The following is a 14037-nucleotide window of genomic DNA, read 5'->3' on the forward strand; positions in this document are numbered from 1 at the left end:
CAAGGAAAGGAAATGAGATGCGAGGCTGGGATCATTACTTTGAAACTATAAGCTCGTGCCACTGAGCCAAAGCCCGTTATCCTGACATGGGTCTGTGCCACCCCGGCAGTACCGATCATTCCCCAGCTCTGGTCCTCCCGGGAGCCCAGCTGCAGCCATGGGACCAAAGGGCCGGGTCTTCAGACTCTCCCAGATGCCCTTTCCCATTCAGACAAATATCCTCGCTCCCTCCCTTTGATTTAAGAGTTCCTCTCCTGGCCCTGACAGTAAGGTATTTCTGTCCCACAGATTATAACTCACTCTGGGCTATTATTCAACTCCCAAGCCCTGGCCCTGCTGCATTTAGTCCAAACATAATATCCTTCATGCATATATTATCTGTCTCCCTATTATCTGGAATCATTTCGGAATTAAATTTCAGTCCTGCAATATTGGCTTGAAGAGCGGCTCGCTTTATGGGCTAGTCAAAGGTTAGAATACCAATCAAAATAACACTGCCGATGCAGAGAGACATTTTAATATTCCAAAACCCGGTAATTGTAAAAGGACATAATATTTTTTCCCTGATTACCCCAAAGGCAACACATGTTAACAAGGCGAGGGAGAGAGTGAAAGAAATTTCAGAGTTCAGACAGCCACACGACAGATTTAAAGGAGAAGTCATGCACAGCAGTGGCTCCAGCCCCGGCAGTGGGAGGCTCCCTGCACACCTCAGCCCCCGTCGTCCCCCCAGTGGCAGCCCAGACCCCCTGGATCCACCAAAGGCAGCCTCACCCGATGCAGGAGCTACGCTGAGATGGACGCAGTCAACACTCACCAAGCAGGAGAAAGCGCCCAACTTCTGCTCAGGCACTGAGCCTGCTGCCCTAGGTTAATCCTTCTGAGCTCGAGAACCCACCTCAGCCCACGGTAAGTTGTTCCAATGGTTAATTATTGCTTCTCTAAAGTCTGCAACTGAACTATCTCGCTTGGCTTCTGGGCATTGGAACGGCTTATGCTGCTGTTCTGCTAGACTGAAGGAGCCTCTCCATGTATCGCTCAGGGACTACAGCCAAGTCACCCATACACCCTTCTCTCTGGTATCCTAAGCAGCTTCCAGGGCCCTTAATGTACACAAAGTGTTCTCATGGATGCTGCAGAATCCCTACTGATGGGTTCTGCTCCGTCATGTCTACGAGTCTCTCAACGTGGTTCAAGCTGTCCCAGACAAGGAGGTGATCCAGCCCCACTGCTCCTGCTCAGCATGCCCTGCTTTTAAACCCAAAGGCATCAGTCCTCTGGACGCAGTACCTACACACTTTATCAAAAATGATTTTTATGTTTTCGTCCAAGGCATTGATAGAAGTGCTAAATACAAGAGGCCTGAGAAATAGATCCCTGTGGGGCCCCACCAGGAAGACAAGAACTCCACGATGATTACCCATTTACAATTAAATGCTAGGAGCTGTCAGTTTGCTCGTTCTTAATCAATGTAATGTGTGCCATGTTGATTTTGTATCACTCTTGTTTCTTCATCAAAATGTCATAAGGTACCAAGTCAAACGCCTTCCAGAAGTATATTACATTGACATGGTTACCTTTATCAACCAAACATGCAGTCTCATAAAAAAAATATCAAGTTAGTTTGAAAAAGATCTAGTTTCCATAAATCCACATTGATTGGCATTATATTACCCTCTTTTCATTCTTTATTAATCATCTATGATATCTGGCTTTTCATTACTTTGCCCAGAATTAATGTCAAGCTGATAGGGCTATAATTACTTCATCGGTCATCCCATTTGCCCTTCCGAATTACTGGTACAACGTTAGCTTTCTTCGAGTCCTCTGGAACTTCCCCCATGTTCAAAGACCTATTAAAAGCAAGAGGAACAGTCAAGAGCTTCTCAGCCAGCTCTTTGAAAGCTCTTGTACACCAGCTATGCAAAATGCCAACCTAAAGCAACCAACCACTTATTGTATCGTGACAGCATCTTGCTCACTGATACAACATCCTCTGCCTTTCAGTAAATGCACAGCAATGTATTTTGCTGTTACCTTACCACTGGAGCTATGTCTCTGCTTTTGCTTCCCTTCACAACATCTAACATTGCTGCCTTCTGAGAGACCTACTTACCAGGGTCAGGAGCTCCATTGCCAGGGATGGGGCCTAGGAGAGCACAGCTCCCATGAAGGCAGGCAGGACAGGGTCTCAAGCACCAGGTGCCTGACTACACGTGCCTAATGCTTCAGCTGTGAAACGCTGCCTGAGAAGTCCTTCTCTGTCATTCCCGACCTTACTAGGCATTTTATATTCCCTATAGCCAGTAACTCAATCAACAGGCAATTGATAGCCATCACACCAAGCCCTCAAGAGGTCAGACTTCTGGAAGTAACTTTCAGACGCGTGTTAAAAACCAGACTATTTCTTAACAACATCCATTTCAATGTTCTTCATCCAAAGCACTCACAGCACTAACACCAAGTGCCTGAGAACTCCTTCCATCCCCAAGGCACAAGGAAGTGTTAATTCAGAGAAGAGACAAAGACTCGCTAACAGCTTTTTGTTTGTTTAGGATGTGTTTACTTCTAGTTGCCAAACATTAACAAAAACATCCTATTACATCCTTCCTCTGTTGTATTTCACAAAGCCAACAGATGACAAAATATTTGTCTATATGTATTAGCTGTTTGCTTCCGAGCTACAGATACCTACAGATCACTAAAAGCTGGGCCTGGAAAACACCATCCCTGTACTTATCCCAGCATGGACTTTCTGAAGTATTATTTGAAAGATAAAGAATAAAACAAATCCTTGAATGTTACATAAAATACTCCTCAGTTTTCTTATAACTACCTAACCTCCAGAGAAGAAATGGAAGATGATGACACTACACGCAGCATCAAAAATAGCTCCCACAGCCCAGTTCTGGAGTCAGGGAACAGCTCGTGGCTCTGTGCCAGCTCCCCACCAACAGTTGTGCTGAGCTGCAAAAGAGACCATTAAGGCACACTGTGGCAGGGGTCTCACGTCAACAGTGGGAGAGAAACTGGCACCACTTCTTTGCTCTTTCACAGAAGGCAAGGCTGAGGTTCACGAAAATGATCAGACAGTAGGTTCAAAAGAAATGAAAGGACACGCATCTTCACACTACGTGTGAATAAACAGTATAATTAATGCATAATTAAATAGCAAAACTCATTGCTGCAGGATGCTGTAGAAACTGAAAGCGTCAGCAGATTCAGAAAAAGAAACGAATGGCAGCAGATGCAGTGAATGCAGTGGGTAACAGGCACAGGGTCAGAGACAGCCACCGGTCCCAGTGTGAAGGTGATGGCTGGGAACCAGAGCAGCTGACCTGACCCACATCTGCATGTTGCACCGACAGCAGCGGCTGCACTGACAGCACTGGCTGCAGCAGATGCTGGCACACTGAGCCACACCAGCTCCCAGGAGAGCCAGGGCAGCACAGACAGGAGCTGATTCTGATGCAGTAGGCATTCACAAACCCACCCCTGCTACCTGAGGGTGCCGGTGGGGCAGCAGCCAGGTGACAGGTGCACAAGGGACACGTGCAGGCAGGATGGTGGCTCTCACATGAGATGGTTTAAGGGGACAGCTAGAATGCTGCGGCATTCACAGAACGGCTCTGCTTCCTGCAGCCCTCCCTCCGTGCTCAGCTCATCGAAGGGAAGAACATGATCAACTCTCTGCCCCGAGTCAGCTCTACCCTGACAGCTCGCTAGAGATACACGATCGCTCAGTGACATTAAAAATGTCAGCAAACACCGATCAGGCTTGGCAGCAGGGATGTGCTACCAGGCTGGGGGAGGCACAGGGCAAGGTAAAACTTCTGCAAACTCGGTCAAGTGCATGAGCAGCTCTTCTCCCTTTGTCTTTCACAGGAGGCTTTAGCTCAGATCCAAGACACCGTGGCAGCAGGCAGGATGGAGCTCAGCACCACCTGCAAGGCCAGACCAGCCCCAAAAGGTTTCCTGGTGCAACACAAGTGTGCCCCGTGTGCATGAGCAGAGGGAACGTGGAATACATTTCGTCGCTTGCATCGCTACACACAGGAACAAACTATGTCTGCCTCACGCACGCACCTGCCCAGCACATGTCCCTGGACCCGGATTTGCAGCTCCCAAACTCAGTGGGGTGCTCTCATTATCAGCGCTCACAAGCAGAGACCCAAGTAAAAGCCAACAGGATGCAGGTGGGACTGTTCTGCAGGAAGCTGCTCTCAGTCACGCATGCCATTTACACCCAGATGAACTGTTTTCTCAACATCTGAAAGATCCAAGTCTCCACATTATCCATGACCTAGAAATTAGCAGTTTCACACCACCCCCAACATCTTCACTTCATGGATCGGGTCAGAGGCACACTCAACCTAGGAGGTGTTTCTAAGTCAGGAACTTGCCAGAGGGAGGAGAAAAGGGGCCGCCTGAGCTCAAAGGGAGGAGCAGGGGGGCGAGTCACCCGTCCATCCTTATTTGTCTCATGCTGGGAGCTCAGTCACAAGAAACCGAGACTGCAGGGTTCTGCTGCTTGCACAGAATTATTTATTCAGGCTGGAAACACTCTCTGGTAAAAACAAACACACCTGCACTGGGACAAGCAGACGCAAGCCCCAGCCCATGTGTCCCATCCTACACTCTCAGTATGCAACCCCTGCAGCCAGCTGGGCAGGGGAGCGCTCCCATGTTTCCCTCTGTCCTTCAGCCCTGTGCCTGGTGCTTCACCAGTGCTCAACAGTCTTCAGCTCGCTATCAGAGTTTGTGCTGAAGCTCAGTGCATGAACACTTGTCTTGAAGAACGGCTGCTTGCCTGGATGTCTGTGTTATGACACATCCCAGCTCCTGCTATGCTACATCCTAGAGCCTTGAGCTACAGAAAAGAGCCCCAAGTCATCCATCCATAGACCCAGAGGAGGAGCACAGCTGGATCAACCTACTGCCAAGCAAACATCATGGGACACGGGATTATTTTTTATTATTATTCTTATTCTGAAGCCATCAACCTGCTGGTTATGTAGCTGCTATCCATTCACCGGAAGTTTAGTGAACTTCAAATGGCGATCATTAATGGTCACTGAACTGCAGAATGCCCCAACGTGCTTTCAGATTTCATTTACCAAGGACCAGCAATCAGCCAAAAGATTTGCTCTGACAGCAGGGAAATACAAGACCCCTTGACAAGTTCAGCCGGGAATGTGCTGCCAGCATCCCTTGTTCAGTTCATGTTCTACCCCATTTGACGGAACAGATCATGCAAATTGTCCTTCTGCGGCCGCTCAGCCTGTCACTCACGCTTCCATTTAAAACAATAAATAAATAAAAAGAACAAAAGAAAAGCCCATAACTACAACAAGCTGTTTACAGGCAAATTCCACTTACCGAGACCCCTAATTATGAGGAAAAGGCACAGAAACCCAAATAAAACATGAAATTGGATGGGGGAAGGGAATCCTACTCACTCCCAAGGTTTAACCAGAAGGACCATCCTAGATACGCCTCGCACAGATCCCAGCCTCCCAGCCCTGTTACAGCTGGGTAACATGTTCGTTTCTTTCTTTCCACTCCCATTTGCCACTCGGGGCTCCACCATGTTTATCCATGTCGGTGCATGGCAGGCTGTTCCTTGCCAGTCACGGATGAAGCACCACACTGCAACGTGCAAGGGATTTTGCTTTGCAACTTGATCACGGGTCTCTTAGGTGGACATGTTGCTGAGACAACACAGCACAAAGGGAAATGCTCGTTTTTATACAAGCATACTTCCTCACTTATCGACCAGGATTTTAGCAGAAGGAAACCATGCTCCTTGGAGTCTTACACAGCTGCAAACAAAATAGAGTGCACAGCACTGGGATCAACAAAACCTTTGCTGGTGAGGGGCCTAGCAGTGTCCCACTATTACATGGAGACACTGCACTGTGCTGCCACAATGGGATTCTCCCCAGCTGCAGAACATATCCCATCAAGTACAGTAAGACTCTATTAGAGGAGATACAATAGGGAGCCAGAGGACTCGCTGAGACCAGCTTCTGAGAAAATAACTCATTTCAATGCAAAACAGCAGTAGTTATTAGACACCTCCTTAAGAGGAAAGAAGAAAGAAAAAGGGGGAGGGGGGGGGGAGAGGGAGACGGAGACCATGGCAGCTTGCACAAAAGTACCTTTTTCAGATTAATCCACTGTTTGAAGTAATCAGCAACCGGCAGCCCTAAGTACTGGCATTGTCCTGGTAACCTGTAAGAGAGAAGAGAGAGCAGGTTTGATTCAATTACTGTCCTGACAACACAAACTCTGTTTTATTAAGCACATTTCGCTCTGAGATGGAAGAGCCCCTCCAGCCTGCAGCAGCAGGCTGCACATCAGAAAGGACAGTAGCAAACAAACCTCACGAGAGCACAGCTTGGCTGAAGCCTGACACGCACTCAGCCACAGCCAGGCTGAAGATACGAAGTGCTGCACATTGTTCCACTGCAGGTTTGAGCAGCAGTGGCCAGAGCTGCAAGCATAAATGTTTAACCTCTGCCGACAGGGCTCAGTGTATATGGGAGCAGAGGGACACCAAGAGCCCTGGATTTGAAAAGTGGCTCCTCCCGCACAGTGCCAGACATGCAGAGGACCATGCTCTGCCCATGGATGGAGAAGGCTGAGAAGCAAAACCGGGGCTCCAGCTGTGCTAGAGATGAGTTATGGGAGTCCTCCCCAGCCGGTTTGATCCAATCAGGAGTAATTGATGGATCTTGTTCATTCACGTACTGCTGAGCATGCCTGGGGCACTGGTCGCAGGATCTTTAACTGAAGCAAAGGAACATCCCAAATAAATATGTCAACTAAATAAATGACTAAATTAGACTCATTTGTGCATGTTAAAAGCCACAACCCCAGGAATTGGCTTTCGAAAACAGAGGGGGTGGGGAAATCTCACAACTTCCTTGGACATGTGGGAACTGCAGGGGAGAAGGGAAGAGCCGCAAGTGCCAGCATCAGCTGCTCCAGCATCCCAGCACACATCTGTCCAGGGCAAAGCCCAGAGAACACAGACTGGACTTGAGATTCAGGGCTGAAATTCAGGAACAAATTCTGAGCTGAGTGCACCATCAGCCCCTGTATGGTAACTGAGAGCTCAGCCTAGCTCCAAGCCCTCTGATTTCCAGGGCAGCATCCCTTCAGATCTAGAGCAGCTGCACTATGAAGAAACCAAGAGGGGATGCAGACAGCACGTGTGGGTAACATGAGATTCTGTGTATCACAGTAACCAAAGGAATGGTTTGCTCTCTGTGCTACCTAAATTCCTGAAGGGAAGGAAAGGACCAAAGCTGGCAAACATATCCAGAGGAATCTCCCAGGAATACATGGCCAGTGGAGCTGCCATGTCCAGCCCCAGCAGTGAGCTGCCTTCGTGAGCATGCTTAGGACGAGGAAGGGACAGACTGTGCCAAACCCAAGCACCTAGTCCTGTAAACACATACATAGCCTCATTTAGGAGTGGTAATTTATGGCATACAAAAACATTTAAATAAGGAGGTCCACAGGAATCTGTTCTGTCCAAAGAATGAGCTTACAGCGGCAGAACCGAAGCGATCTGCAAGGTAAGCAACACAACCTGACAGCACGCTCTCATCTCTTGGCACAGCTCATCTGATGCCAGTACCATTGCTCTGAAATGAACCACCTGGAGCCACTCCTCACAACTGCATGGCCAGCACATAAAAGCCAGCCTGCTCTGTGCACTTGGCAGCCATTACACGTGTCCATGACACCCCAGAGCTGAACAGACACCACCAAGCCCAACCAGCATCCTAAGAAAGCTGCTTTCTATGGGGGCCCAAATGAAAAAACATCACAAGAAAAGGAACCATCTCAAATAAACGATGGGTCTAACAAAGGAATGGAATCAGCTCCACCTTTGGGACTGTTCGCTTTAGCTAGAGAGGACCGCAAGAGCAGTTAGCAAGAAGTGTGTTACTAAATGGTCTCCCCTCTCAGCCCAAGAAATCTTCATTAATACAGCCTTCAACCTGGCTCCAGCTAGAGGAATCATTCTCATCTCACTTAATATATGGACAGGGCCCAGGACAAGCCAGTACAGCACCGTTCTTGTTAGCAACATGTAGTGACAGCTAACCACCCAGCGCAATGAATGACACCAAAGCATTTCCATCCCTGTGGGACCAAAAGGGACAGGAAACAGGACAGCTAGGTTCTTCTCCCACCCTGAGACTGATGGCAGTAAGCCCAGGGCGCTGGACAGTAGGGCTTTAATTGGAGAAAATAAATGTTCCAAATAAATATGTCAACTAAATAAATGACCCATTTTTGCAAACAAGTAACAACCCCAGAAACTGGCTGTGGAGCTGTGTGACCTAAGGACATTCCCCCTCCCCCTCCGTGCTTCTGCTCCCCTCATTTCACATTAGCACCAGAGAGACTTCACCAAGTTTTTAAAGCACTGGCAGCTCCATACTCATGCCATAACCTGGGCAGGTTGTCAGCCTCTACTTCCTGAGCTGGAAGATTCAGGTCAGGTGGCCCCAGGCTAACAAGGAGACAGCCCTGAGCACCTTGTCCTCACCAAAGGACTGCCCTATGTTCTGGTGTAGTCTGGGGCTGCAGAGCTCTCAGCACAGACATGGGGATTTGGGGGCTCTCATTGCACAGAAGGCAGCATCCAGGAAAGCACTCCTAGCTCCAAGGTTGTCACCTGCAGTGGGTCCATGCTCCCCAGCCTGGGGATCATCCTCTCCAGGTTGGAACGGGCATGGCAAACCTGTGGCTCTCCTGGGGAATAAAACTGCCAAGGCCTTTAAGAAAGCATCTCCATTTATTAGGATCGCTGTTGACTTGAGCAGCTCATTTGGACCAAGCTGTGCCAGGCTCAGAGCAACCTGATCTAGCTGTAGGTGACCCTGTTCAATTGCGGAGGAGTTGGACTAGATGGCCTTTAAAGGTCCCTTCCAACTTGAATTATTCTATCATTTGGCAAACAGGCCTTATGCTCAGTATGGCTCCTCATTTGGCAAAATTCAACCTTGATCAGTAGAACAGCTGTGCTCAAGCAAATAGCTCAGGATACAGAATCACAGAGTCATCAAAGTTGGAGAAGACCTTCAAGACCATCAGGTGCATACGTCAACCCAACCTGCCAAGTCCCATCACTAAACCATGTTTCTCAGTGTCACACCCACGTATCTCTGAAATACCTCCAGGGATGGAGGCTCCCTGGAGTCAACAAGGGTCCCACCATGCTGAATGAAGACTCGCTGCCTCCTCTCCACACAATCTCACCAGTCAACGACTGCGCTTCAGCCACTTGCCAGAGAAGCCTGAAAATGGCTGCGTGATCCTCCAGCCTCCAATGCAGCTCTGCTGAAGCCTGCACTTCCATTTTCAGAGGGCTCCCTTACCCCAGGCTCAATCTTCTACCCAGCCCTGGTCTTCTTCATGCTGTGGGGTAAATGGGGTCTGGAGAAGAACGGGAGGTAAATGGGAAGTGATGTCACCCGGCTGCATTCCTCCCACTGAAGCCAGTGAGAAGCACAGAGCTCAGCGTTGATAAACGGCCTTCCTTTAGTTATCACTTCCCTTAAGTTAAGGAGAGCAGCCTAGTGATGGATGGGATGGAATTCGGTTATCGGGGAAGGCTGTCAGCCAGAGTTGCCTATCTCCACACACATTTAGCAGGGCATCATTATGCGATGGCATGGAGTTAAAATATGACCAAGGGTATTGAAAGTAAGAGAGAATGGGATTTAAAAAAAAAAAAAAAGGCAAATTGAGCAACAATAAAGGAGCGTGAGGCAAGAACGTTATCGTACCAGTGACACCTTTTATCTCGGTCTGGTTAGCTAGAGCAGGGCACAAATTGGTCCTTCCTCCACTATTGTATCCTCTTGTACAAACAGAGGCAGATAAAATGTGTCACCGGTGCGATAGCATATCAATTTAACCCTAATTATCCAGGGGGTCAAACTAAGAAATAGGGGTTTCTCATTTCAACAGGTTCCTCCGCCTCTGCTCGGAGCCACCACATTAATATGGAAGGGGAGGGCCGGCCATAATTGATTTCCGTCACTCAGGTGGTCCTCGCCTATAAAAAATTAATGCTTGATTCTCCCAACTCATCAGAGCTGGTTAACGTCCATCTGCTTCTGGGTTCAAGATGTCAGGAGACAAAGAAATTGGGCCACTTTCTACACACCGGGTGTATTGATATCGAGCCAGTTTAAAGAATAAGTCTCTCTTTGGGAAAGATAAAGGGACATTAAATCTTGATATTTATAGACCTGGTTGCAGCTTTCAAAAAAAAAATAAAAATAGAAAATCCATGCACTGGAGACCTTGAGTTGGAAGAGATGCAGAACATTTTAATTGTGGCCCAGCCAACCCCGCTGCACCGATCTGCCAAGCAGAGGGCGAGCACGTTCCTGCCCTGGAAATCCTCTGCTGAAGGAGCGTGGGGAACCTCAGTGAAGATGCTGGGATGTGGCAGCACAGAGCAGAAGCGAGGTGTCACCCAAGGGAGCAGGACAGCTGCCAAGAGCAAGGCTTGGTCAACGGGCCGGAGGAGCCCCTGCCAGGTGACTGCCTTCCCTGTGCCTCCATCCCTCTGCATCCATCACTGCACTTCGATCCACAAGCAGCAGCTGTGCCAAGACAATACATTTGGAGAGGGTCTGAAAAGCCCCAGGCTCTCGCAGAAACCCCGAGACAGGTGCCTTCTCCCCCCCTCCCCATCTCGCTCTGCCTTTCTTCCACCCTCTCAGTTCTCTCAGCCACCCCCAAACTTGTCACAGCGCAACAAGCCTACGAGCCGCACATCAGCTTTAAATATCAGCATGCGTGAAGCGGGGACATGAGAGCAGGGAAGTGGGAACAGACAGAGCCAGCCTCCATCGCCTGTCAGGGAGCACTAATGAATTTCAACACCAGCAGCCATTGCTTCAGATGGGCTGGCGAGAGGAGACGGAGTTGCAGCGAGCAGCCTTTGCAGGAGCAGCCTGCCTTGTTTCAAAGCCCCTCTGTTAATAAATGTCAGAGCTGAGCTGGCTGCAGCCCTCATACTGGGATGAGTGGTTTGGAGGTAGGGGGGGACAGGCAGCCGACAGCACGCAGGTACTTGGGCTGGCACAACTCTGCCTGCTGCACTCCAGGTGAGAGCCAGAAAAAAGTCCCAGAACCCAAGGGGCACAGTTCCACTGTGGGGAACCAGAAACAACCTCCAAAGGAGCCACAACTGCAAGCCCATCATCACCCAATGCCACTTGCCGGGGTTGGGGCTACGGAGAACGGTCCCAGGGATGGGCAGAGGGGGGCAGAGGGGTGCAGAGGCACCCAGGCACTCTGCCTGCACTACTGGCAGCAGCAAAGGGTGACAGAGAAGCCTGCTCCTCTGCTAGCACAAATGCATTCCTGAGGCGGCAGCATTCAGCACAGGGCACCACATGGCAACCGCACCGATGCACAACATGAAGGTCAATGCAAGTCTTCTTTACAAATGTCAACCTGTCATCTCTGGATATTAATGAGGGCTGACCAGCAGCTAAAATGCATCCATGCTCCATTAGTAATAAGAGAGCCACAGTGCAGGAGAAGAGCACACACCGAGGCGTGCGGAGGCTCCGCAGGGCCCGGGGAGGTGTGCTGATGCACAAAGATAACAGAAGCCACTCTGAGCGCCCAGTGAGGGAAGCAGGCTGCACACAAACCCCTTCACTGGAGAGCGTGTTAGCTTTTTCCATCAATCTTTGATTGGATTAGGGTAATGAGGCCAAAAAACCCTGGCTAAGCAGCGAGGCTAATACCTGGCACTCTCAGAGCTTCCTGCCTTTTTCTGGCCGGCACTGCGTTCCCTCAGTCCCACTCACATTTCCACCTAGGAAGCTCCAAAGGCTCGCCATCACTTGCTTGCCCTGCAAAGTACGGCGTGCCTTCCACTGCCATCAACCTTAATGAAACATGAAGGCATTTAGCACCATGTGAAATCTGGCCCTTTTATGTGTTTCTGTCTGTGCGTCAGCTCAATGCTGGCAGAGATGCTATCTCAACATTAAAAGCAAGGCTGTAACACAGTAGGTATTCAGCCTCCAACAGAAGATGTTCATCAACAATTGCACACACATGATGCTACAATAAATCTATGTGCTACTGCTTAACAGCTTCTCTTAAAAAGATTCATAGCTCTATTTACCGGGCCTGATTCTCCTGCTATACATGTGGGAGTAAATCTGGAGTAACTCTACTGCTGTTAGTAGGCAGCCAGTGGGAATAAGTAGCCAAGCTACGAATGCAGCCTTTTGATTTTAAATAACCACCTAATTACCATGCAGGAAAGCAGGACTTGCTGGCTTTACAGTTCAGCTGAGGTTAGGGGTGCAGCAGGCAGAACCTCCAAGTTCTCCAGATCAGCAAAGCAGCATTCAGGGTCAGGGCAAATGCTGCCTTCCAGCAGGGAGGAGCACTGGGGGGACTTGCCTTTGACAGCAGAAGAGCATGAAGTTGCTCCCAAGGAAAGAGAAATTGGAAATCCTCCAAGGCTGAGGGTCACCTCCTCAGCCCTGAGAATCTGACACTACATAAAAAACTTTAAACCAGATTTTTACATGCAGGCTTGCCGTGACAGTTTGGTTGCTTATAACATCACAAAGTACCTTATCAAGAGCAGTGTGCAGTCTTAGCATACTGTGCACCTCTGGCACAAACATGTTCTTGATGGAAGTCACGAGCCATGACCACAAGCTGCAGGTGGGGAGTTTCCCATCTTCACTGTACAGGAAATAAAGCGCTGGGACAGAGGGGTGGGGAAACACACTCAGAAAAGACCCCGAGTGAGCTGCCTGAGGTTGAAGTCAGCCCTTCTTAGAGCAGCAAGCTGGAATAGAGATCTCTATTTAAATGATTCTGTGACTCATGCTGCAGTGGAGCCCAATTAGTAACACAGAGCGTGTCCTTCTTCCGTCTATACAGCCTCTTAGGAAGAGTTTCATACAGAGCCTTGTCTCGTAATCGCCCGGTCCTCTGCACGCGAGCTGGCTGAAGAGGCAGCACTCAGACTCCTGCTGCACAGCATCATCTCTACTCCTTGATTAAGGCAGGGCACAAGATGCAACGAGTGCATCCACAAAGCATCGTGTCCAAGCCCCCTCAAAACCAAAACAGGCACAAAAATTGAACTGAAATTGAAGGCGCTTCTCCCCCGACTGCACAGTTTCCCACTGGAGCAGCTCCCTGGAAAACTGGAGCATGAGAGACCCAGAGCAAGGTGCTGCTCAAGGACAGAGCATGCACCCTGTTCCAGCTCCCCTCCCGACAGGCAGGAGGAAGCCTCTCTCTCCCATCCTTTGCCTGTCCTCACCATTTAGCTCGTACACTCTTCAGGACCAGGGCTTCTCTGCTATGAGTCATAAACTGTTTAGTGCCTAATGGTAAAGCCTATAGACGCTTAACATAATACAATCACGTCACTTAAAGGCCATTAGTCTCCAGTCTGAACAGCATTTTTCCAGTCACGAAGGAGAGCTGCCAACTCGGGAAGGCAGGATGAGGACGTGGGTGGCCACATGGGTCACTGGATCCACAGACATCCAAATGACTTCTGTGATTACCTCCTCTTCCTCTCCCCACTAAGAGAAAGGAGGCAGAGGGATGGGGGTAACCCCATCCCCTCTGCTGATATATAACCAAGCATTACATGCATGATGGCTCCGTGTGCTTTCAGCATAGGCTGGGAGTACAGGTTGCCCAGCACCCTGAGAAACGGGCTGAACACAGGTTTCTGTGCTGTTACAGATCAGCCCTACACAAGGGGAACCAACTCTGGCTTTTTCTTGCAGGGAGAGAGCCTGCTCCCCACCTCCAAGCACGAGCTGCCATTAGTATTTGCTTCAGCAGAGAGAAGGAGCAGTGAATCCTCCAGAGCAAAGGACAAGTGCAGCAATTAGGATGCAGGGGCTGCGGGAGCTGTTTAACAGCCCGACCCAGAGGTCAGTGCCGCCAACTCCCAGCCCCTGCATAAATATTGTATGAATCAGGGAGAGGGGCTGT

General features: G+C 49.4%; 1 protein-coding gene across 8 annotated transcripts in view; it reads right to left on the reverse strand.

Annotated features, from left to right (window-relative positions):
• ERI3 (ERI1 exoribonuclease family member 3) overlaps positions 1–14037 on the reverse strand; it is a 97213-nt gene that overhangs the window by 47281 nt on the left and 35895 nt on the right. For all 8 annotated transcript variants that reach the window (XR_003076577.3, XM_046944851.1, XM_015291305.4 and 5 more), the window contains one exon: positions 6162–6234. Coding sequence is in view for 7 of the 8 variants with exons in the window: in XM_046944851.1 (XP_046800807.1) it covers positions 6162–6234 (73 nt within the window). In the remaining variant the exon portion in view is untranslated. The remainder of the gene's footprint in view (positions 1–6161; positions 6235–14037) is intronic.

Source organism: Gallus gallus, chromosome 8 (assembly GCF_016699485.2).
Source record: "Gallus gallus isolate bGalGal1 chromosome 8, bGalGal1.mat.broiler.GRCg7b, whole genome shotgun sequence".
Classification (NCBI taxonomy): domain Eukaryota; kingdom Metazoa; phylum Chordata; class Aves; order Galliformes; family Phasianidae; genus Gallus; species Gallus gallus.